At 35.1% G+C, this 25,773-nt stretch overlaps 1 protein-coding gene across 2 annotated transcripts in view; it reads right to left on the bottom strand.

Moving 5' to 3' along the window:
- LOC121425600 (STE20-like serine/threonine-protein kinase) overlaps nt 1–25,773 on the bottom strand; it is a 77,294-nt gene that overhangs the window by 27,584 nt on the left and 23,937 nt on the right. For both annotated transcript variants that reach the window (XM_041621714.1, XM_041621715.1), the window contains exons 2-5: nt 21,113–21,277; nt 19,288–19,486; nt 13,467–13,539; nt 10,558–10,752 (exon numbers count right to left, since the gene is read on the bottom strand). In XM_041621714.1, the coding sequence (XP_041477648.1) occupies nt 10,558–10,752; nt 13,467–13,539; nt 19,288–19,486; nt 21,113–21,277 (632 nt within the window). The remainder of the gene's footprint in view (nt 1–10,557; nt 10,753–13,466; nt 13,540–19,287; nt 19,487–21,112; nt 21,278–25,773) is intronic.

Raw genomic sequence — 25,773 nt, 5'->3', positions numbered from 1 at the left:
TGGATAAAGAGTTTGTATCATCATAAGAAAAAGCAAAAAGAGACATTTTGAGAGTATTTTATAGTCCACCAAAGGGAAAGTTGTTCATCAGTGACATCACACATCCTCGTCGCATTGCCAATAGGAGGATCTCCATAGCATTAGTGATTGCAATATTCAAATGCTCATAACTTTCTCATCATTTGTCCGATTTTTCTCAAACTTTCTTTATTCTTATTCTTTGATTTTTCTGTTTCTACACAAGCCTATTTGTTCCAAAGGTTTCATTCCCCTTTAAGTTTACAAAGAGTTGGGACAGCAATTTTATTCTGTAAAATTTATCCATGAACTGGTTGACCAATTAAGAGATACCTATCATAGGCCTGCACAAACCTAATAAGTGTATGCCAGCAATACCCTCATCAGATATTTCATGACAATGATGACCAATAAAAAAGAATTGAATAATTCAATTTCAAATGCAAGACTTGAAGAAGGGGGTCTTCATTATCATCCGACACAGTCCGTGGATTAAACAGGATTAACGCTAATGGTGATATCATAATGGGTGTAGCTGGATCAAGAGAGGGGCGATTAATCAACTCCATGCGTGTCTGGATTAGAGCATATGGACTCTATATAGTAGGTCCATCCTTTAATAGAGAAAGGGGGGGGAAAGGGGGTGGGGGTGTAATCAATATACAAACCCAACAACTGACAGCAACAGTTGGCAATGGAAAGGATGTTTCCATAATTAAATACAGAACAAATTATAACTGGAACCAATAAGACCAATAATTTGAAGAAAAAAAAAACTTGGGAGTGGCTCCATTACTATATACATGTAAGTACAAGAGAGTTCAAGCTTAAGTCTATAAAATTTTCTCAAACCACCTGTTGAGAAATAAATAGAGGTATTCTAATGTTTGGTTATAGACAGAAAAAAAATGACATAGATCATTGGCATCCTGCAAGAAATCCTAAGTGCTAATTGTGAGTAAAGTATCATTGTGGTAGTAGGGACTATTTCCCATTATTAGGTTTAATAGGATGATACACAGATCATACTTCCTCTTCTATTCCCACCTTCTCTTCCAGTCTAGTTTCCATCTCTCATCATCTAAAGTACATTTCATTATAGTTTTCAATGCGAGCAGGTTAAAAAAAAACAGAGGACCTATGGCTCAACATCCTCTTCAAGAGACCTTACACTAGAACTACCTCACCAGAAGGCAATCATGCATCAACTTGGCATTTGAACCTAGGGTGCAGGGTTAATTCAAGACCACTGGTCTAATCCTCAATATGAATGGGTGACTCATGGACAAGTTAGAAGAACTATTCCAGGCTAATTCATACCGAGAAGAGGGGGGAGGGGGAGGCAGGGATGACAGGCTGATTGCCACCAGCTCATCGAAGATACTCCAATCCCAAGCAGTCAGAGCTGAATGACAACTTCTATGTGGCATAGATCAAGTAAAAACTGCACAACATCTTTCTTCCCGACAAGACTCTTCAAGCGTCAATATGAAGAGATGACTCACACAATACATACACAATCCTCCAATTTGAATAGGTTACTCACCGTACGATTTCGAGAACGAGACTCGCAAAGTTGCGCACCGTTCCCTCGATCTCCCTGTAGATTCCTTCCTCTTCTTCATCCTCATCCTCTGATGAGCCTTCAGTTCTTCTCTCCTTCCCTTCCTCTAACATAGTGCAATTAGTCTTTCATAAATCTTTGAGAAACTTCGATGACTGACATCCATCTTTAACACAGGCGTACACAGATGTACACTATGTACAAAAATTGATCTTTCAATTGTTCAAAGAGCAATGTTACTCTTTCTCAAACGTTTCATAAACTATAGTCATATGATATTTCTCATCTATGTATTTCTTTGCAAACCATGACTTAAGAATTGCATTCATATCAAACAGCCATATTATTCAAGCATCAATAATATCTACAACACAAGAAAAAAGTTTCTTTGAATTTCATTCTAGAGATTATCCAATGAAGCAGAAGTTTCAGACTCTTAATTTCTTCAACTATCAATCTTCTTTTCTAGAAGATGACAACCAGAGTTAATCATATTTCCAGCTCCAGGTAGACAATATGATTGCTCCTATTCTATTGCATAATACATTTTGCTTGGAGGCTTGAAAAACAATTAGCATTATGAATATCTTTGGTTGATGCTGGATAATCCATTAATTGAATTAGAAACAGCCTCATGATTGAATCATCAATGTCCAAGGCTAAGATATCAATAGCCTCCACCCACATGGTCTGAGCATCATCATCATTGTTGTAGGATGCCTCCGGCCTTTAATTCTACATCCATCACTATCAAAGCACATCAGCAAAGAAGCATCATGAAGGTACATGTAGGTCTCCTTGAGAAGCAGTTATCCAATTCTGTGAATTTACAACCATCTCCGCGATGGCAATGAGTTTTCCCAGGCAACTGCTTCTACAATCGCAGCATTTCTGTTTAAGACAGCAAACCAAACTTGGCAAAATCATGTAGAACAACTTCACAGGATCGGCTTTCCTGCAATGGTCAATATCGAAAGATGAATGAGAAATGAATTTTCCAATATTTTTATTCCAGGGATCAATCCATTCACACAGACTCTTGATTTCCCATCAAGATCTGTCACCTTGCCACCCCCACCTTTGATTAAAGACACACCCAACAAAGTCTTTGGTAGTACTGATATCATACATGTAGGAAGCAATATGCAGCACAGTCCCTTTGGCTGCACTCTGACTGCTCGGAACTACAGGTAGACCGACGACGAGGGATGCACTATAACAATTCCCTAGTAGTGGGCCGATGGGAGAGATGGGTGGGAAAAGTTTTTGACCGTGGAAGGCCGACAAATCATGCACAAATACTTTCTCTGAGGAAACTACAAGAAAAGAAAAGCCCAGGCACAAAACGGAGATCCATCAACATCACTGTGACGCCCGCAGCTATATTTGGAATCAGATTTCAAAGAGAGCTATTACTGGAGAAACTTTGTGTTCACAACAGGGTGTCGGTGGTGTAAAGCCATAGTTCATCTTGATCCTTGATCCTGCTTTGCTTGCCATATTTCTTTCTTTATCTTCTTTCTCTCTTCTGTCCATCTCTTGACATGTAGCTTTACTGTGGATCCCCATTCTCTCTGCCTCTCTCTCTCTGTCTATCTCACCTTCTATCTTACTGTCCCACAGAATCATAACTAGGGGCAGAGCTACAGAGGGGGGGGGTGGGGGAGGGGCAACCAGCCCCCAATGATTTTTCTAAAGTACAGAATAAATATTAAAGGAGTGACAAAAAAGAAGAAAAGGGAAGAGGTAAAAAGAAGACCATAAAACAGAGAGGTAAAGGTCATGAAACTCTATTTGCAACATGACACAGTGATATCCTCTGATACAGTTGTATGACTTTGCAAAGAATTATGAAATGCCAAATGGGGTGTCAGATTTTTCCTTTCTTTTACAAGTGTGACTGCTTGTAAACCCTAACAATCCCTAAATAGGCCTACCTCAAATATCTCAATTTTTCATTCAAAATCATGTCAAAAACAAGAATATAAATCTACAAAGCTAATACATTTGACATTTCAACATAAAACATGTGATGCTGATGTGAGAAAAATATTTTAATTCAAATTGGGTTTTTCCATAAGTCGATTGTTAGAACCCCTTTACAAACACCTCTACAACACATCAACTAGTAGTCTAATCATTTTGCTAACTCCCCTTTGAAAAAAAACTTAAGGGTCGTTACAAGAAAATGTTTGCAATTAATTGCAAATGTTCTGTTGTAATTTTACAAATGATAGATCGATTTAGCTGTAGCAAATCAGATTACACTCCTTGTTTAAGGAAACAAATTAGCAATCAATTGCATATTTTCAATTACTTTAATGACTTAATATGATTGATTTAAAGACCAAAAATTGACTTGCAATTGATCGCAAGTTTCTTGCAATGCCCCATTAACATTATTCCACAAACACCTCTACTTCCATCCATTCTTTAGTGGGCTAAACATGGACCTTATTTCACATTCCTTTAGGAAAAGCTCATGCTCCATTTTTATCTGATGACAGCATTGCTTACAGGTAGTACCCGCTGGGCAGGTAATACAGGGCCACCAGGTCAGGGGAAGAAAACCAGTGGGTCATACCCTGTTTTCATTAAGGTTTGTATTTTCTATCATTGTCAAATATTGAGAGAATCATTCAATTAAATTACACATTTGACTCAGAGTCCAAATTTAGCGTATTGTGATGTGGCTGCAATGGGGGGGGGTTATACCGATGAAATAGATAAATATGTAGCAAATCAGGTTAAATCAACACAGTGACAAATGATGAAAAAAAAAGATTATCAGCACTTCATATTTCCCCCCCCCCCACGGCCCCACCAAGGCATCACTACGTTTTGTACCTTAGTATGATTCACTAATAATTGATATCTCTATTAAATAGTAACAACCAATAAAACATATATTTTGGGACCCTCCAAGTGTCTTTTTATTTAATTAATTTCATTCCGTTTTTATCTTCACATTCTGAATTATCTAATTATTTTGGTGCATTTCCTTGCGACAACAGCATCCTCCTCTCCTGAAATCTACTTTTTAAAAAGAAGAAGTGCATGCCACAGACTTCAATACACATCTCACATTTAATTTGGCGATAGGCAGTTTGTTGGTTAGCTTCATGTAGGCTTCCAAACATGAATGCAGATCAATATTTTCACATTTTGGTCATGGTTTTATTCATTCTTTATAAAATGTATGCCCACATAGAACTCTTCTCTCTCCTTTGGCATAAAAAAGAGCGGTGACACTTTAATGTAGATAATGGGTCCCTTTGGGTGCTAAAATGACACCATTTAAACTTCACTACTCAATATTCATGCACATAAAAATGTCAACTGAATTTTTTATGAATATGTGATGCACTTATCTTTACATGAAGCTGCAGTGTTCATGAAAAAGTAAAACAGTTCCTGTCAATAGCCTGTCAAGCATATCAATATGGCCTAATGGTTCCCAATAGAGTGATAATAAATTATCATCGTTTGATTGGCTAGCATGATTGTATCCCTATCGCTAGGGAAATTCACGTAAATACAATCCATCTTTCCATTAAGTTCGATACCCAAGAATGACCAGAATTCAAATAGAAAATATGCTTTATTCAATTTATCACACACCTAAGTAGGAATGTTAATTGCAGAAATTACCCCAAAACAATTCTATACAAAATATACCGAGATGAAAAATTATGAATCATCGATAACAAAATTGTCCTACATTAAAGGCCAAATAAAAACTAATTAACTCAATGACTTTTATGTGTTGTTTGGATTTAAATAAAAATCTCAACCATCTTTCAAATTAATGTAATTTTCTTTTAAAAAACAAATGACCTCCGATTTTCACAAAAATCTGGAGCTAAAATCGGCCTAAACTGAAAGATCAAAATATTCTGCTGTACATGCAAAAACCTTCACTCAAGTTTAATAAGGTATGAATATGCAGCCTACAAAATATGTAGTGAAGGCCCTCTCGCTGACTTTATTTGATAGTCCAGTTATTATACCTCAGTCACATTTTATCTACATCAGCCATCCAGCAATCGAATACAGTCACTTATACAGCTACATATAGGTGGTTTGAAGAAAAATGAATATTGACAGCTGTTTTCGACCTGCTGTACGGCTGCCGTAGAACAAATGTGACTGAGGTATGACTCTTTCATTTATCAATTAAAATGCATATTACTTTAATTCATTATCTAGCTAACCTATTACTTACCTACATTTATATACATCATTAATGGACTGATTTATGTATATATTTATTCATGCATGCACTTATTTTTTTTATTTACATATTTACCAATTCATATATCAGTTTATTCATTATCAATATATTTCATTACTTCTCCTGATTATTCATTATAATTTATTTATTTACTCATTTATTCATTGATCTTTCAATCATTTAATTTTAAGGCCTGGTCACACCGCCTGAGCATTGTTGGAGCGGTCGTGGAGCAGAGAGAAAAAAATCATCATCGCTCGCTACCGTTCACCATTTTCGATTTCGATTGTTTTTTTTGTTTATTTTTTTTAGTTTGTTTGTTCCCCCCCCCCAATTTTGTGAGCGAAATTCGACCCTCTCTCCCTACCGCTCCAAGACCACTCCAACAAAGCTCGGGCGGTGTGACCAGGCCTTAATACTTAACTTTGGTTTTGAAACTTTGTATTCATACATCGTATTCCATGTGAAAGCCATACATTATTGACACAGGGGGTGTTACCATTAATAGCATGCCGACAAGGCATAAAACAAAACACTTCTACGTCATGTCCTACCTCATCAATTCATAAACAGATGTGGTAACAACCAAAACCTACGCCTCCATAAACATTGGCCATGACATCATATTGAAACGATTAATGGTAAAGATATGCCAGTCAAAGTTCTAACCATGGTACTCTTGAAATATATAAGTCAACTGTGCTTTATTTTTCTTTTGAATATGTATACCAGAAAGCCCATTGTTAAAAACAAAGCAAACAATACATGTAGGTATATGATCATAATCATTTCAACCACTGCCCCTCTAACTTTCATTTTCTTCATTGTAATGATAAAGATAATTGATTCTTCCAACAACCATTTAGAATTTTCATTCTTGTTGAAGATACATACTCTATTAAGGTTTGTATATATCCAACACGAAATTAACCTTTTCTGGTTTTAGGATTTTCTTAATTAGTCTTGACCTTGATTTCCCTTTGTTCCCTTGTCTTTATAAGAGAACAGACTAACCTGTCGAATTATTATTTGCACAAGTTTCTCTCTGCAAATCATATCACAGCAATTTGCCCACTGCTGTCCAGAAAACACACTTTGGATATTTGTGTTTTTAATCAAATCGGCACTAGAGGGAGCCCTACTTCACAAAGATCAAGTTCTAACCAGGGTAAAAGATACCAACAGAATGGGTACATAACATGTAAATCAAAGGAAAGAATACACTAGTGCATGCAGGATATGTTTGATAGAAGGAAGAGGGAAAGAAATAAAGAAATGGAGCAAGAAAGTAAGAGCTTAATGTTTTATACCTTCTCAATCTTTCTCAAAGGTTGAAAGAAAGAGAAAAATAAAGAAAAAAAAGAGAAAGAAAGAAAGAAAGAAAGAAAGAAAAGAAATCAAGAAATCAAGAAAAGAAAGAAAATTGAATGAAGAGAGAGAGAGAGAGAGTTGATCAAAGTAATAAAGTCACATCATATGCACTTGGAGCATGAAACTGTGTTTGCCAAGTTCAAGTCAAACAAGGTTGAAAGCTGCGGATAAACATTGGAATAAAGGTCATTTGGGATCTGTCAATGTAGAATACAAACATGCATTACTCTCAATGCATAATTCAGTATTTATTGAAGTGTGGTTATTCCTAGGGTACACATGTAAAATGTAAACCCTGCAGCATAGCCCTGCAAACTTTTTCACAGATATGTTTTGGTCTAGTTGTAATATAGTTGGTAGAATAAAGTAAAACTGTAGTCCCAGGGAGGAAAAATTCGGAAAGAAAATCATTAAAATCAAGTTAAATTACTGTGCATATAGTGCAGAATAAATTGCATGGATTTTAAATCCGGACTGGCTGTTCTTTACAGTGACCAGTCAAAGTCAATTTCTGGATTAAGTCTGAATCCCTATTAAGATTTAATATTTATCGATAAAAATAAAATAAAAAATCTATAAGATTTAATTCTAAATCAAATATTCTGCTGATCAATGGCCACAGGCCAATCTAGGTTTATTTCCAGGATTGATTATGGCTCTAAAAAAGACCAGTCAAAAATGACTTACGGTACATTTTTGGTTCCGTAAAAAACTATTTCTCATGTTCTGTCAGAATCATTGGGAACACAATATTATCTTTATATTTCGAGCACTTTGGTGGTGATTTTCTTAAATTCTGTTGGAAAGACAGGTCATTTTCTGATCTTTCACAAGTGTGGGTAACTTTGTCTGTCAGAAAATACTTCAAAGTATCTTTAATATCATATTATCCAGAGGTAAAGTATATGTTCATGAAAAATAAACAATGTAATATGCTTAAGTGTAGTATGAATGAAATATTGCTATGTCAGGTAGGCAATTATCTGACTCCTCAGAGAGAAAAAATAGGCAAGGTTAGTTGTACAGAATAATTTACATTTTTAATTTACAAGAAAATATAATATTAACAAAACTACAATGGTCAGAGGCACTAAAACTAAAAGCAATATTACCATGTGAGAAAAATATTAAACAGGACTTAGAAATCCCCATTGGAATAAAATGATATAGGCCTACCATTTATAAATACAAAACGAACTTTAAGTGATACATTATATATAGAAGGGGAAAAAGTTTGTTGCTTGTGAATACAAAAATACTTTTCTTGACAAACATGTGTTTTTTTTCATTAAAAACTTACTCATGACAATTTGTGAATTTACATGTATGCACTTTGTACTAAATATAAAAACCCAAGTTTGTTTTTCTTCTCCATAGCAGAGCATGCATACCATATCATGCCAATATGATCTTAACTGACAAAGGGAATGCAAATAGCTCAGTAAGATTAATTTACACTCCTTACAATACGATCTTTACCTCTTCGAAAAATATGAAAAGAAGTATGAATATATCATTCTTTAACATCAATAAACATGAATTCACACATTTCAAGCGGAATAGTATAGAAATGTATTATTTGCATGTTTCCACGTGAAAAATCTCCCTTTACTTCCTCAATCGTGTTTAACATATTAGAAATAAAGGTGAATAGATGGATACAACAGGCTCTTTCAGCTACAAAATATTGCCTTAAAAGGGAACAATGGGTCTAAAATTTCCTTAGGAAGGAGCGAAATGGAGAATAATGAGTGTCTCAGTTGGATGTGGACTAAAGCCCTTGAGATTTCAGTCTGCTTTCAGTAAGATATTAGTCCCACACACACGTACATTAAAAAAGCATTAAAAGTTCGAGTTGGAGGTCTGTGGTTGCAGCAAACAATAATTTCATGATTGAAAAAAGTCTTTAAAATCAAAGGTAGTTGCCACCATATCATCATAGATCTAGTGCAGATAGATGGAGATAAGCCTACGTGGAACAGTGCATTAATGCTTAGAAAATGACCTCACAACTGGCTAAAATGCTGTACAATTTTTTAATTGTTTCAGCAATCAGGCCAGTACATATTTTCCATCAGAATCTTGTACACCAACACTTGGTAGTAATCTATATGTATAAAAATTAGCATTTTTGATGACTGGCCAAAAATGTGACTCTCAACAGGTTCTAGATGTTGATTTCATCTTCCTCCAGAAGAGGAGAAGGTGTGTTTAAACACAATATTGCACTCAAGACGAAACAAACGCATTGAAAATGGTATAAACTGCCGAAATAAAAAAAAAACATATCATTCATGTTCAATGATTTTGGCATTGAACTGTCCTTGGATAAAGGTGTAGCGCCACCTAGTGGTTGACAATCGCCAATCAATATTAGGGAGGACTATCAATTTTGTCTTGGTTCTGAAACTACATGTAAACGAATCTGAGAGTGGATCAATGACAGTCCTTATTTCCTGTTTATACAGTGTAACAAAGGGAATGTTGGACATAAGACTTCTATTGTTAGAGATACAGGAGTACATGTATTAAATGAGACATTATTTGTTGAAGAAGGGCATTCGCGCATTGCGTGACTATTGGTTAATGGTAAATGGTGGTGATATTTTTTTTTAACCTGATTGCGTAGAAAGCATGAATGCTTGTAAGGAAGCAACCAGAGGACCGACGAATTATTAGATCCTCTCCTAGGGACCTGGTAATGAGAATAAATGCCTTACCAAAGGGCACTAGCACACCAAGTGGGAATCAAACCCGGGTCACCGGAATCAGAACCCGCGCTCTACTGAGCTAGAGTGCCTCCTATATTATCAACAGGTATCCAAAAACAATCTCTAAAAATCTGAGGATTTTAGAGAGCATTGAAGAGAAGTGTGGCTCAGTGGATAAGTCTACAGACTTAAGGTCCAGGGATTAAATCCCGCAGAAGCACTTGAGACAGACGGCGATGCATTTATCTACATTTGCCACTCTCCATCCGGGCGTAATAAATGGGGACCCATTAATAAATTCAACCAAACAAGTACACAAACTGACTAATGATAGTCTTAACATCTTTTCTTATAATAATATACTAAGTTTGGTGGTGATGCATTAGAGACTGTCGGCGATGTATTTAATTACATTTGCCACTCTTCCCCCAGGTGTAGAAAATGAAAGAAATAAATTCAACCAAAAAAGCACACAAACTGACTAATGATAATCTTGCCATCTTTTCTTATAATGTAAGCTTGGTGATGATGCGCTTCAGACCATCTGCAATGCATTTATCTACATCTGCCACTCTCCACCCAGGTGTAGTGGTAAATGGGTACCCAGAAATGAATTCAAACAAACGAGCAAATAAACTGACTATTAATGATATTCTTACCATCTTTTCTTGTACTGAAGGCTCGGTGGTGATGCCTTGGGGATCTTAATAAGCACCCTCATCGGGTTCAAATCATGGTAAGGGGGTTCCGTCTCTGCCAGTTCTATTAACGTGATACCCAACGACCATATATCTGCCTTGTAGTCGTACGGGTTGTCCTTCAGCGTCTCGCATATGACGACCTCTGGCGCCATCCTGGATGCAGAAATGTAATCAGAACAGATTGATCAGTTTAATATTTAGAAATATTTTACACTGGTCAGTCCATATATTTCATGGAATCAGAATATATAAGAAGTTTATGTCCAGAAGTTGTAACAGGAAGAGATTCATGAAGATGTACCTTATGTAAGAGCTGTACTTATATGTAAGATGATCAAAAATTTTTGTCACCAGTCCTTGATCAATTAGGACTGTCTTTTGATGAATTTCATTTAAATTGAAACAAAAAAAATGCACTAAATCATTTTTTTTATTAACAGTAAATCGATATTGCATGTACATTTATAAATATAAAGAATTTTACAAAGCACTCGTATATAGTGCCAGATGATCAATGACTATGCCGACATTCTCATATCATAAGGGACTGTCTTTTAATTAATCTCAAATTGAAGCAAAAACAAAGAACTCACATTAAATATATGTTTAGAATAAATTTCTAATGAATAATGTACATATTATAAAGCAATTAAGAATCCCCATGGGATTTCCATGTCATTTCATAAGTTATGCTTAAAATCTCTTTTTGCATATTACCAAAGTAGTTATATTCCATGTACATGTTTATGTTTGTCTTTAAAAGGGCAATCATCATGAGGAGGAGAAAGAGATACAAAGAATGACAGCGAGAGGAGAGGATTTTGAGATCACGTGTCTAGAAGAAAAATTATATGCTATCAAAATAAACAAACACATTACTGGGATAGATGACAGTCATATTTTGTTGATGATGTTGCCTTGGAAACACAAATGACCTATGTGTACTACCACGTTCTTGGTACATAGCAACATCAATCTGTCATCCTCTCTTTTATACTTTTATACTATGATAATTCATGTAAAAAAACATTAGTATCACTCTAAACTATTGCCCAAAGTCTATGAAATAAATACTGCTTACAAATTTCAATGGAAATCTATAAACCTAGAGTTTCAACCAAAAAATGTTTAATAAATTGTTTTTCTCAGACGTTTACTTGGAACAAAATTACTAAAATAATTCTGAACTCATGTTATTTCTTTTTTTTTATGGCCTGATAGCTTTCATCACAACCACTATGATGAAAAACATTTTCTAAAATTCAAAACATAATTTCAGTATTAAAAAGCAATGTCCCTTTATTGGCCCAACATGCAATTATGAAATATTACAGTTTTGACAAGTTCTCTGAAGAAAGCATTATTCCTTTTGTATCTTACAAAATCTTGCACAGTGCACATGGAATAATCGTGAATTTCAGGTAGACTTTCTTTCAAAACCAAGAGAATCTAGATTCCTGTGCCCCTGTCCTATTGCTGGTGAAAAGTTTTGTGAAAGTCTCCACACCCAAACAATAACAACAAAGATTTGGAATATAGAAGCATCAATACATTTACAAAAGAAAGGGATGGGACTTTCCATTCAAACTCAATTCTATGAACTCTCAATTTATTGAGCAAAATCCAAATGGATTGTACATGTAAGACGCAGCACTATTATAATTGAAACGTCATAACACCACGCCCACCACCTCAAAAAATAATTGAATAAATGAATAACTATGATAATAATAATAGAATTCAATTTTTTTTCAAATAAATTCTGGAAGAGTCCTGGGAATTGTTTCATTAGTTTTGTCAATGATTTTATACGCAGCACTGTTTTTTTATGTTACTGCAAATTCTTGCATCAAACTGGTATACATCCAATCTTCAATATTTTCTGTTACTTTTTCTGCTATTTTTACGGAAAAAAGTTATAGGCAGTGTGAACTTCCCCTTTAAAACCAAGAAACACCCCTGAGAACTCAGACACAGGCTTCTTTAATCACCTCTTTAAAAATGAAACAAGAGGAATAGTCTTCGGCGGTGCGGTAAGCAAAGATCGGCTCAAATTCCACTAAATCCCGTCAATGAAACACCACCCAGACCAGGAGGGGCATAAATAATGTGGTTGCCATGGCAACAATGATGCTTATACTGATTACCAAAAGCCCGGGTTACGCTTCTCTGCATAATTTGGACACTTTCGAGCAGATCACTTTCTGTTGATAAACTGTGCAAGCATTAACCCTCTGGATGCCAATGACATATTACAAACAGAAAGCTTACAGCAGTTTTCAGATAACAGATCATGTTCCTTATGAGGTTTCTAAATGAATGCCATTAAAGCCATATGGCGAACTCATAAACAGATCACTTTTTGTTGATAAACTGAATGAGTTTCCTTTCAGCTTTACAAACTCACAAACTGCTGAAAAACATGCACATCTAGTTTGTAATCTATCTTTGATTTAAAAATATAAGAAATTTAATCAAAATATGACAAACTTAAATCATGATAGTCAAAGACCCTTGCATTCATTTGATAATGCTGATTAAAGGGATAAATATACAAACATAAATGAATTTTGGAACATTAAACTTTCACTTACAAAGAACTACAAACAATGATAAAGGGATAGCTTGACTCTTCTGAAATGCAACATTATTTTTATTAATGAACTTTATAAAAGATTTTAACACATTTTTGTCAACATAATATTATGAAGATGTTCAAAACTCAACCAAAAGAAAGAAAAAAATACAATTTCCTTCATCAAGATCAATTTTGCTCACTTTTTTTGTTGGGGGGGGGGGCACCCATACAAACATTATTGAATATGACAAACATCAATGTTATCATATGAACTCAGGACAATCCCTACCAGTACGGTGTTCCAATGAATGAATCTCTTCTCTGCTGCGGTGAGGAATTCTTGGCGGAAACTCCAAAATCAGCTGAAAAAAAAATCAAGACAGAAATAAAAATTAATCATCAATCAAAATTCTGCAAAAATTTAATGATTTGAACTTTATTTAATACTCTATAATCAAAGATGAAACAAACAAAAATAATCATATGCTGAATGCAGTCAGCGAATGTAAGTTTGATTAAAAATTGTACAAAACCAAGATTTTGAAACCACTATGGATGGAAGCATCTGAAGCAATAGATTTGAATCAATTCTGCCCTAAACTTTCTTTCATTCTTTCCTAAGTAAAATGGTCCACTGATGACTGGCTTGGATGTTGGCTTTAAACTAGCCAGCCAATGAAGAAGTACACAAACTTGAATGCAAATCACAATAAGGAAATACATGTGTCGTGTGCACATTATATTTGTGATGTCACAAAAAGAGAGATAATACCAATCATTGACCTTCCCTGTGATGTTGAATTTACAGCAACAACTTCTAAAAATATCAATGCGGTTTTTTCATCTTGAAGAAAACATAATGAATGAAAAGTTAAGTTACCTTTGCATATTCATCTTGAGAAAAAAAAATCTTGAAAAAAATTAAAATGGCAGGAATTTACTTGATCAACTGCATTCTTCTTCACCAGAGGACGGACATCACAAATAAAAGTTCTGATAACTGATTCGCAATATAAAACACATGACCAAACTTGTTAACCCTCACCAAGCAAAGAGTTTTCAAAAATAACTGAAGTTGGATCTTCATTCATTTTCTTCCAGGTACATGTATATCAAGCATAAATTTTACAACCTACACATATTTGTCCAAGACATTGAGAATAACAGTAGGCCTACATCATGTGACAAAATTGGGTTTCGGTCATGGGCATCTCAAGTGCATATTAATTTCACAATCACAAAGATAATAATTGGTAGTTTATATGACTTTATAAATGAAAAAAATAAAATTGTTTAGTAGAGTTTCAATCTACAAATTCTGTTCTCATGTCCTGTGCAAAACTAAATATGATTGAGTCCCCACCAAAAACAGGTAGCTAAAACATTGCAAATAATGGTTGCACTACATGTACATACAGTTTTATTGGGTTGCACGAATTAAAAAAATTGTTAGACAAATATCAAATATCTAAAATTTGCATATTAAATAGCTTTGTTATTCAAAGTTCAAATAATGATGTTTATTTTCAAAGATTTTTTTTATCCCTTAAATATATATATTTGTGAATTCAAAGATGATTTTATCAAACATTGATGCCTTTAGATTGTTTGTTCAAAAAACAGAAAGATTTGGAATACTACTTAGCCAAAAAAAAGAAATAAGCTTTCCATCCACTTAAAAAAAAATGGAATTTGAGGTGTAACCCTGATTTTTATAAATGTGCTTACAGTTAGATATTATTTATTCGATATTTCACGTCTTTTTTAACCCTTAAATGTAGCAACTGCACAATGCTATGTTGTTTGTATAGGGACAGTGATTTTCCGCGATCGCGGAAAACGGACGGAATTCACGGAAAATGCTTTTTGAAACGGAAAGTGGCATTTCAAACGGAAAATCACGGAAAATGCATTTTCCCTCAAAATACACAGAATAGCAACAGAAATTACTCCAAAATCACAACAAAATGAGTATATTAGATGGCCACAAAACCCCAGAAAACACGATCTCACTTCGCTACAATCATGACAATTCACAAATAATGACTGCACCCGACATCAGCACACTCGATTGTACAGTACCCCACGCCCGTACCCGGCCAGCCGCGCCGGCCGGGTTGGGCTTCACTGCACTGTACACATATTGTTCCAACTATGCACGGTCGTGTGTTGCTGCCCTCTACGTTTGAAGATGTAACAGCACGATATCGTGGTCTTAAAATCCAAGATGGCGGATTGGCAAAAGCCGTTGACTGATGATAACGATGTCAGAAAACCCCCCAAATTATCGATGAAAAATCATTTCACCGTGAAATAATGCTAATGATGTGAGAGGTGAGGATGTATGCATGCTAAATGTCTTTGTAAAAATAATATTTACACCCGCATAGATCCGATTAGAATGGATTCTATTGTGTTGTTGGTACAGTAGCAGATATAAAGTTTGACCAGTGCGAGTGTACGTTCATTTTGCTATTCAATTTGGAAACGGAATTGTCACTTTTCCGTGTGTACAAAGTCAATGGGGAAACGGAATTTCCGTTTTCTGACGTGCTGAAACGGAATTTGAGATTTTCTGAAACGGAAAAGGCAATTTTTTGAAACGGAAAATCACTGTCCCTATTTGTAGTGTGTTTGCTGTGTATCATTTCATTGTTTTGTTTGCAAAGCTACACTAAAAACTTGCTTTTTGTCACATTAACTCTGATCTATCTTAATAAGTTGTAAATATTGAAATGTTACCTTCATTATGACTTAATGATTTAATAAAACAGACAAATATAAAAGAACATGATGGATAAAAGATCTCACATCATATACTACTACTACTACAGTTTATCTAGAAAGTCTTAAAAAAATACTGTGATTGTACGCATCATCTTTCCTACACTCTTAAAGTTATTACCAGAATGCATATCAATTACACTTGTAACAAAAGATGACATATTAGTTGTTTGTGATATTCCTAAAAACAAAAGGTTACTACAAATTGTGGTCAGAACTGAGATTGAGAAATGACCTATTTGAACGTTCTTGTATCATATTACAATTACCATATACCCAGAAACCTGTAGTTTTCAAAGGTCATACAAGATGAGAGGCCTGGGAAATCAAAACATCCCATTTCCTTAAGCCCTCTTGAATTATTTCGGAAAATGGATGCGACTCCATAAGATTTGAGCCTGATTTGAAATCGAATCCAAAACCAATTTAAGTAGATAGTTTTATAAAGAGCTTTTGAAACTTTAAACTAAAAAGGAATGAAAATTTAGGTAACAGAGAATACATTCATACCAGGAGAGAAAAATCAAAATAGCCGATGGTTTGAAAGATAATTGTTTTCATACATTGGCTCAAAATTGATGGATTTATATACAGTTGAAACATTCAGATTGGTGTTTTTTAATTATATGTTCCCATTTAAAGTAATATTTTTTAACAAAATCTTACATTGAAATTGAAGAGCCTGTGAAAGATATAGAATTCCAAATAAGAACAATATTGTTTCCAACACTGGAGACAATATTATTGTGCCCAACGTTGGAGACAATATGAATATCTAACTTCTTGCATTCATCAATATTTAACAATTAATTATTCCATTTGAAGAACAATGTTGTTCTTAAAAACCCTGTTCCTGAATTATTCACAAACAATATGAGACTTTCAGATAAAGTTTATAACATTTTCAAGTTTCAAGTACATGTATTTCAATCTTAAAGAGTTAACAACATGCAGTATGGAACCTGTATCTTTAGAAACGTCTTCCATTATAAAAAGAGCATCAATTTTTAAGAAGTTTGAATGATTGTGAAACAATTACGTTCACAGATCTTTCTTCTCATACAACTTCAAGCTCTTTTTCTCTCTTCATTCTTCTTCTGACTATCAGCAAACTATCTTGAACTCTGCAAAGTGCAATAAACCTTTAGAATTCATGGAAATTAAATACTTTTAATGTTTCTGTTTATTTATATAGGTTGGACTTGGAGGTGACATGTTTCGAGTCACTGGGTGCACTTTGTGAATTACAAAGTCAGAGATATTCACTAGTTGTTAAAAAAACTGAAATCCTTGCATCTGATTGGCTTAGTACAAATTTGTTGGTGAAAACCACTGCAGTGAAAGGAAGTTTCATGAAACGCTACCCTAAAAATATTTCAATTTATCATTTTCCCTATAATAGGCAATATGATAGAACCAGTGATTATCTGTTCCATTAATTCAAGTCCAACCTAGAAAAATGTTGTTATTGTTAAATAGAGAAAAATTCAACTAGCATAACGCTGAAAAGTTCATCAAACTCGGATGTAAAATTTTTAAAAATATGACATTTTAAAATGCCACTTATTTTTCACAAAATAGTGATATGCACAATTCAGTGACATGCAAATGAGACAGTCGATGATGTCCCTCACTCACTATTTCTTTTGCTTTTTTAATTATACAATATTCATTTTTTTTACATACCGTATTTGTCAAGGACCAACTTGACTGAACCATATAGTATTAAACAATGCTAATCCCACATGTTTGGGGAGGAATTCATCAATGTTTCACTTGACAATGAGAAGAAAATTATAATATTTCATATAAAAAAATACAAAAGAAATAGAGAGTGGATGTCATCAGTCTCCTCATTTGTATACTGACCAGAATGTGCATATAACCGTTTTGTGAAATCTTTCTTATTCTACATCCGATTTTGATGAATTTTTCAGTGTTATGCTTGTGGGATTATTTCTCTTTTTATTCAAATAAACTTTTTGTTGGGTTGGACTTGTCCTTTAAGGACTTGAGATGTCTGCTAGTTCATGTCCGCTTTAATATGTACGAGTACACAGTATGTCATTCACCTTGAGTATTGCATACAAATACTCATACTACAATAACTAAGTACTTTTTATCTGGATTCAGAGGCACTTATCCTTATCAAAATGGGATCTGAAGGATGAGCAAATAACTAGACCATGTCCCACTTTTGTCCATTCAATATCAAAATAGAATGAGGGTAATCAAGAGCTGGATAATTACTTATGAAGATTCACAATGCATTGTGATATACTTTATTACAAAAATTACCAAAGGGCAATGTTGTACATGAAAAGGTTTTTTTTCCCACAAACTTGTACTGTATATAATTATAAAGAATCTTGCTCTCACATGAAATATTAAATATGTGTTCCATTATTTCATGACTATACATTATCTATTTCTTGAAAAGTGAAGTAATAAAAGGGCGAGGGCCGGAGAAGTCCACACTGTAGGCGCACTCGATCTGGAAAACAAGATTTCCAAAGAGTGCAGATGCTGCCATCAAAGGTCACTTGTTTCCCCCGTGCTAGCACTGCACTTTGTGCCTCTGATCCAAATGCACATCAAATGACCACCAGCAGTTAATTCCATGATGATATAAAGTCCACAACATTTCCTTGCTGCACGGTTTGTAAAAAATATTAGAATATTCCTGAAACAATAACATCAATTCTTGTTTGGGGGTCTGCACTTCTCTCGGGTGAATTAACGGCAGGGGTAACAGTTTGCTAGGCCATGGTGGGATTCAAACGCAAGGCCCTCCAATTAAAAGGCAAGGGTCAAACCACTACACCACAATGCTTCTGCAATGCTACCATGATATTGGTTTTTAACAAGGAACTTGAAGTATGGCCAAGGATCTTTAAATCTGACATTTCTATCCATTTTGTGTGAAGTTTGCCAGTATTCCTGAAGATGATGTTGTGTTTATGTCCACGGAAAACAGCTTCCATCCCCCCTCCCCACTTTCCCCCACTGTATTCATGGAGACATACAGGAGCCTCCATCCTTGCCATTCCGTTGCTTCTCCAGTAGCTCTGGTCAGACCTTTGCGACTTCCGCCCCCCTTCCTATCCCTCCCCCTCTTTCTCCCTCTCTCCCAAAACTATCTTATCTACATCTATTGTGAGTAGGATGTTGCCAGCTTAAAGACCCTTGTGGATGATGTTGTGTTCACAGCGGCAGTATACCCGAACATTTCTCCCCTCCCATGGCTTTGATCAGACCCTAAGCCGTACATGTACCTTCACATCCTGCCCTCCCCGTCCTAGCCCACTCCCCCACAACTATCTTACCTAATCTGACATTCCCATCCATCGTGAGTAGGATGTTGCCAGCCTTAAGATCCCTGTGGATGATGTTGTGTTCATGGAGGTAGGCAAGAGCTTCCAGCGTTTGCCTGCAAACGACTTTGATCTGTGCCTCCGTCAACGGTTTCTCCAGCTCTAGGACTATATCATCCAGGGCACCACCTTCGCAGAACTCGATCATCATCTGTGAAAAGCAACAACACACGTCAACATCAACCATTACAATGTGTCCATACAAGTTGTAGTGCATCAACCTGAAAAACTTTAAAAGATTTAAGAGTCACCACCTTGTTCTAGAACTTTATGGACAGGTGTCTGATATTAAGGTGTTTGACTACAGGGTTTGAATCGACCTACAGCCCAGGTAAGGCCATCCAAGGTCATGGCCTCCAATGCCCTCTAGAATGGCCTTGAAACCCTTCCAAATATTTGTAGACTGAAATAAGTACCCTTCTTGCCCAAGGCCTTGGTGCCCTGTGGTAATCCAATGCATGTGTCTCACTGAAAAGATCATATTACTATTGAATTGATGCCTCTTTTAATGGACTTGGATGCCCCTAAATGAGCACTGCCTTCCCTTTCCTTTAAGGGCCCTATTAAAAAATCAGACTTGCCCCCTCAAGAAGTTTCAATTTCAGCCCTGTTCATACTCTATACATTCTCATATTCTAAGTTCCCATCGCTGACCTGTACTTTTGAAAAATCCTGACATGGTGGCCTTAGTTTTTTAACATTGCTCTGTAATGGCTATTCATGAATTCTACTTTGGAGGAGTCAATCTTCTTTGACCAAAACCCGATACCAATGTCCCCCCCCACAAAAAAAAAAATGGTAAATTGCCAATTCGTCTACTGCCAAATCATCCACTCACCATATGGTTTACTTTCATTCAGTCTAATGCTGTTTTGTCTATCAATATTTCGTCTAACCATTTGGTCCAATAATCATTTGGTCCAATCATCACTTCGTCAAATCACCATTTCGTCTATGACCATTTCGTCTCATAACCAGTTGGTCTAATATCCATTTCATTTTCATTCATTTTGCACAATCAACACTTTTTTAGTCCAAGTAGATCAAATGGTATATGGACTAAATGTCTATTGGACCACCTGCTTATTAGACGAAGTGGGGAGTGGACAAATTCGCTAGTAGACCATGTGAATAGTGGACGAACTGATGTAGACCAAATGATAGTTGCCGAGTCGGAAATTGGACGAATAGGCATTAGACGAATTGGAAATAAGCCAAAAAATAATGTACTGTAGCAAGCCAGAATGATGCTGATCATGGTAGAGTGTTGCTGCCACTGATGTAGCTTGACTGCAAATGACCCTTGTCAAGCCCTTTGGACCTGGGTCCCATAACACAAAGGTTAACAATTAATCGTATGCTTGATTTTCACAATTAATCCAGGCCAGATTAATCATACATTTAGTCTGCTATGCAGACTCTGAATGGCTCATGAAGTGGGATCTGCAGCTGGTTTGCGAAGCAAACCAGCCTGAAAGGGCGAGCGAAGCGAGCCATTTCCAGTAGATGCAGACTCCTTGAATCAGCTGTGATACACACACTGCAGATGTGGGTCTACAGTTGTAGACTATCATACATTGTAGTCAATGCAAGCAATCATACAAAAATGTTGTACGATGATTGCAAAGGTTTGTGTTACGGGCCCCTGATCAAGTTGATAGATCAGCAAATGAAACCAAGCATAAGGAGTATGAGAGATATTTTTACATAAATTTCTCAATTTCCTTCTTCATCCCTATTTTCTTCTTTACCCCAGATCCATCTAAAACCAACTTACCCATAATTTGGACTGGTGAAGAAACGTCTCCTCCAGACCGACAATATTTGGATGCTTGCATTCTGTCAGGATGTCAATCTCAACCCGGAAATCATTGAGGTCGTCTGTGTCTCTGAGTTCGATGATCTTGGCTGCTACCGTGACCCCATTCATTTTATTTCTTGCCTGGATAAGAAAGAGAAAGACAGAAATCGAAATGTAGGATAACTACTATGGACTAACTAAATAAGTGTACTACAAATGTATGACAACATAATCAACAGTATGACCAGCAATAGTAATAATAATGATAATATGCAACATTTAATACAATATTTGTAAATGCTGCATACTATTACCCTGGCTTCAGCACAGCTACCCTGATCAGACGCTTTAGCATTCAAGGAATTTCTTCCGACCAGGTACCCATTTTAACTCCACCTGAGTGGAGTGTGGCAAACGTATATAAATGACTTGCTAAAGGACATGAATGCTGCGGTGGGATTGGAACCCCGGACGTTGTGGTACAAAGTCTGGAGACCTACATGGTATCCTAGTCACAACACCTGATGATGAACTGCATGTACATGTAGGTCTAGATAGTAGGTATAGCTGGAAAAAAGTTCCATGCAAAGACTTAAATTTGCATGCTCTAAAGGCAGCACAGAGATTGTGCATTAATTACCATTTTATGTGAAATCATTTCGGGACCAGTTTAATTTGCACAATTAGTGTAGCCTCCAAACAGTGGCCCTGTGAAGATCGAGTCTCAGAGACATGGCAGAAAGATGGTCAAAAGCTTGTGTTACACACACATACACTGTGTGGCAAAATTATCAATATTCTTTAGCTGTGTGATGTTCTGGGGATGAGGTGCTAATTTTCTTAACCCTAGCTATATTACAGCATATCATGTGGGGCTACATGTAGGAAATCAGTCTGACCCCACTCCCCCCCCCAAAAAAAAAAAAAAATAGGACTTGGGTTTAATAATAATTGGGGATTAAAAATCTGGAGTCTGAATAGTGTACATGTAGTGGGGTTGTCTAAATCCAAGCGCACACTATACAATTCATTGCTATCCAAATTTCTAAGAAATTGATAAAAACATTCGAACCAATAAAGTAGTAATCACAGTTCAGAATAGAGGTACGACAACTGAAGTCCAAATTCAGTCTTGTTTGAGCCTCCCTGTAGTAATAAAAGCAAATTCAAAATTGTGATGGCCTCATCATCAGCTGCGATTTTGAAGCCTATTTGGACCTTACTCCAACCATAGGGCTTGCCGCAAAAAAAATTGAGATTTTATTATTCCTAACGTTATACCGATCTTCAAATAAAATAATTTTACTTAGAACTTGTAACTTAAAATTTAAATGCAATCTACTAAAAAAATTGCTAGGTAGGAGATCATATAGTGTGCGCTGGTCATTATTCCGAGTATCATACATGTCCCTTTACATGAAAATGAATTCAGTATCATGATTTCTTTTCATTTCAAGTGGTTTTCCAGCTGCTCAGCCTGCTTATATTTTAATCATCTTCTTTGCATTATTGTGAATTGCTGAATCCTGACCACAAGTTCCTTTCAGTAGAAGAGAGAACCTATTTTCGAATCACATCAATGGGCTGTAACTCGTTAGATACATGTACTTCCTAGTTTTGGTATCAGATTGCACCGGTTTCAACAATCTCATAGACATGAAGATTACAAATATATATAATCTAAGATATCTTCAGATTGCTTCTACACTGTATACTTCTTCCTCATGCTTGAAATGATAAAGCTTCAAGAGAAATGCTAGTTGTGGTAACGATCTCAAAATATTTTTGAAAAGAATCAAATAAAATGACCACCCAAGTATGTAAAAAAATATTTGTCATATCACTCTGGAACAAATTTGTGTGCTGAGGAGTGCCCTACACTGTACATGTATGTAAAGCATGGAATTCCATCAAATGTCAGGTATTTTTCCAAGCCTGTCCCACATACATGTACATGTAGTGTTGTCAGTTTTCAGCAATTAAAGATTTCATGATTTCACAAAGCTAAGTTCATGGTAATGTATCAGATCTAGATCTGTGATAATACATGTAGGATATGACAATGACAATTAATCTTCATTTTTTTAAAACTTTCTATAAATGAAATAATTGCTTGCTGCAACAACATTCTTTTACCTTTAAAAGGGACAACTGACCAAATGATATCATTAAAGGAAATTTTAATGGCCAGGAAATGTAAATGAATATCACGTATCACATATGACGACAATTTTATTTTACAAATTTCGTAAAAAAATCATTATATTTTCTCAATAAGAAAACCTCATCTGTACACACATGTACATGTACAATGTTCTACATAATGTATTTCATTATGTCTGTGTGTATGTCCTGCAGGTTGCTTGTCTATTTGAAAATATTATCTTCATTGTTTAATACCTTTTCATTGTTTATACTTGTTATAATGTATGTATTTGTTACTTGTATGCAGGGCCCCCAAGAAAAACAGTGCTTAGTCCACTGATGGGGTTACTCTGGGTAAACAAAACGAAATGAATAAATAAATAACTTAAGGAAGTTGGAGAAGACATACAAGATCAGGAAAATGACAAAGGACAAGAACAAGAATGAGAAAAACAACAAACAATAACATTCAAATGCAAGTCCACCCCAGAAAATTGTTTATATGAATCGTAAAAATCAAACAAGCATAACGCTTAAATTTTATCCAAATCGCATGTACAGTAAAATAAGAATGTTATGACATTTTTAAGTGCTGCTTATTTTTCACAAAACAGTTATATGCACAACTAAATGATATGTGATTGAGAGAATCGATGATGTTCTTCACTCACTATTTCTTTTGTTTTTTGTTTGAATTATTTACACAATATTTCCAGTTTTACAGATTTGATGATAAAAACAAACTTGACTTAAAAATAAACTGTTGAAATAATTCCACATGTTCAGAAAGGATTAAAATTTTGTTTCACATGACATTGAGGAGGTTCAAATTTTTCATATTTCATATAATAAAATAAAAAAGAAATAGTGAGTGTGTGACATCATCTGTCTGCTCATTTGCATACCTACTAGGATGGGCATATAACTGTTTTGTGAAATTAAGCGAAACTTTAGAATGTCATAACTTTCTTATTTTACATCTGATTTTGATAAAATTTTCGGTGTTATGCTTTTTGAATTTTTCTCCTTTTATTCAAATGAACTCTTTGTTGGGGTGTACTTGTCATTTACTTAAGAACAAGAACACGATCAAGACAAGGAAAAAGACATTAGGATAGAAGAATGAGAAGATACAAATTGTGTATTTTGAAGAATCAGAAGAGGAGGAATTGTGGAAGATGATCGAGAATCAAGAAAATATTGAATGAGTAAATGCTAATAAGACAAAAATCAGATGAGAATAATGAGGAGAAAGTTTCCAAAAGAAGAGGATAGAAGAGAAATAGAAAATGGAGGAGTTGCCATTTATATCTTGACTCTCGATACAAACATAGTATTGAATTTCATAGAATGCAGAAATTACATCTGCAGCTAAAGAGGTATTTACGAATTATCCTCTAATTCATATTTTTTTACTTCTTCTTCCTTTTTCTATTGTGATATGTGATGGCTGTTTTAATCTCAATGAAATCTATCTAATTCACAACATACAAAATTTGTGTATTTATATATAAACAAGTTTCTTTATGTTTGCACCCAGAGCAAGGCCATTCCTTTCCAAGGCCTCAAACTTGATCAATTTGCCCCCCCCAAAAAAAAAAAAAAAAAAAAACAATGAGAAGCTTGTATAGTGTATACAGCAAAATTTATATCAAGGTGAACAGGAAAATAATATCAAACAAAAAACACAAATGGTCAAACTTTTGAAAAAAAATATTACCTCAAAAATTCAAGGCATGTACATGACAAAAAATATATCACGAAGATGCCTTTATACGTATGTATATGAATCTGGGTAGAGCCATTTATGATTTTTCCATATATGACATCTGAATAAAAAAATAAATTATTGCTGATACATGTATACAGGAAAACCATCAAATATTTGCTTTGAAATATTTTTTGTGTTACACCCACTTTGTACATTGTATCATCAAACTTTGATATCAAAGTTCAGTTTCTACACACTGTGAAGGCAGAGATTGTCACTTGTACATGTAGAAAACTAAACATGTGTATAGGCAATAATGATGTTTTCACAAAATATGCAGGGAATGCAACTCATATGTGGATGACACAATACATAATTGAGAAAAGAGGATTTTATACAATTCGATAAATGGTTTTCAAACAAGTGTATTAATATTTCAGGATCACCAGAACAGGAAAATGCGTTCATGGATGAAAAGAAAAAAAGAAGTGATATGTTGATGGCCGGTACAGAGTGGTAGGGGGAAGTCCCTTTCCCAATAACAAATGGAACATGAATGGGAATGCCTGAAATTCCTATAAATGAAAGAAATACTTGCAATTACCAATGCAGACATGTACATTAGGTCTACACTTGTCTTGTTTGTTGTAAAAAAAAGCAGAAAAATAATAAGAAATATTGGTGAAGGTTTAAGGAAAATCCATTTTGTATTAAGAAAATACATAAAATATTAATTTCAATATTTTTAATGATTCATGATGACTTATTTTTGTTTTCTTTT

Source organism: Lytechinus variegatus, chromosome 12 (genome assembly GCF_018143015.1).
Source record: "Lytechinus variegatus isolate NC3 chromosome 12, Lvar_3.0, whole genome shotgun sequence".
NCBI lineage: Eukaryota > Metazoa > Echinodermata > Echinoidea > Temnopleuroida > Toxopneustidae > Lytechinus > Lytechinus variegatus.
The sequence above is the reverse complement of the archived record's forward strand: the minus strand, read 5'-3'. Positions and strand labels throughout refer to the sequence as shown.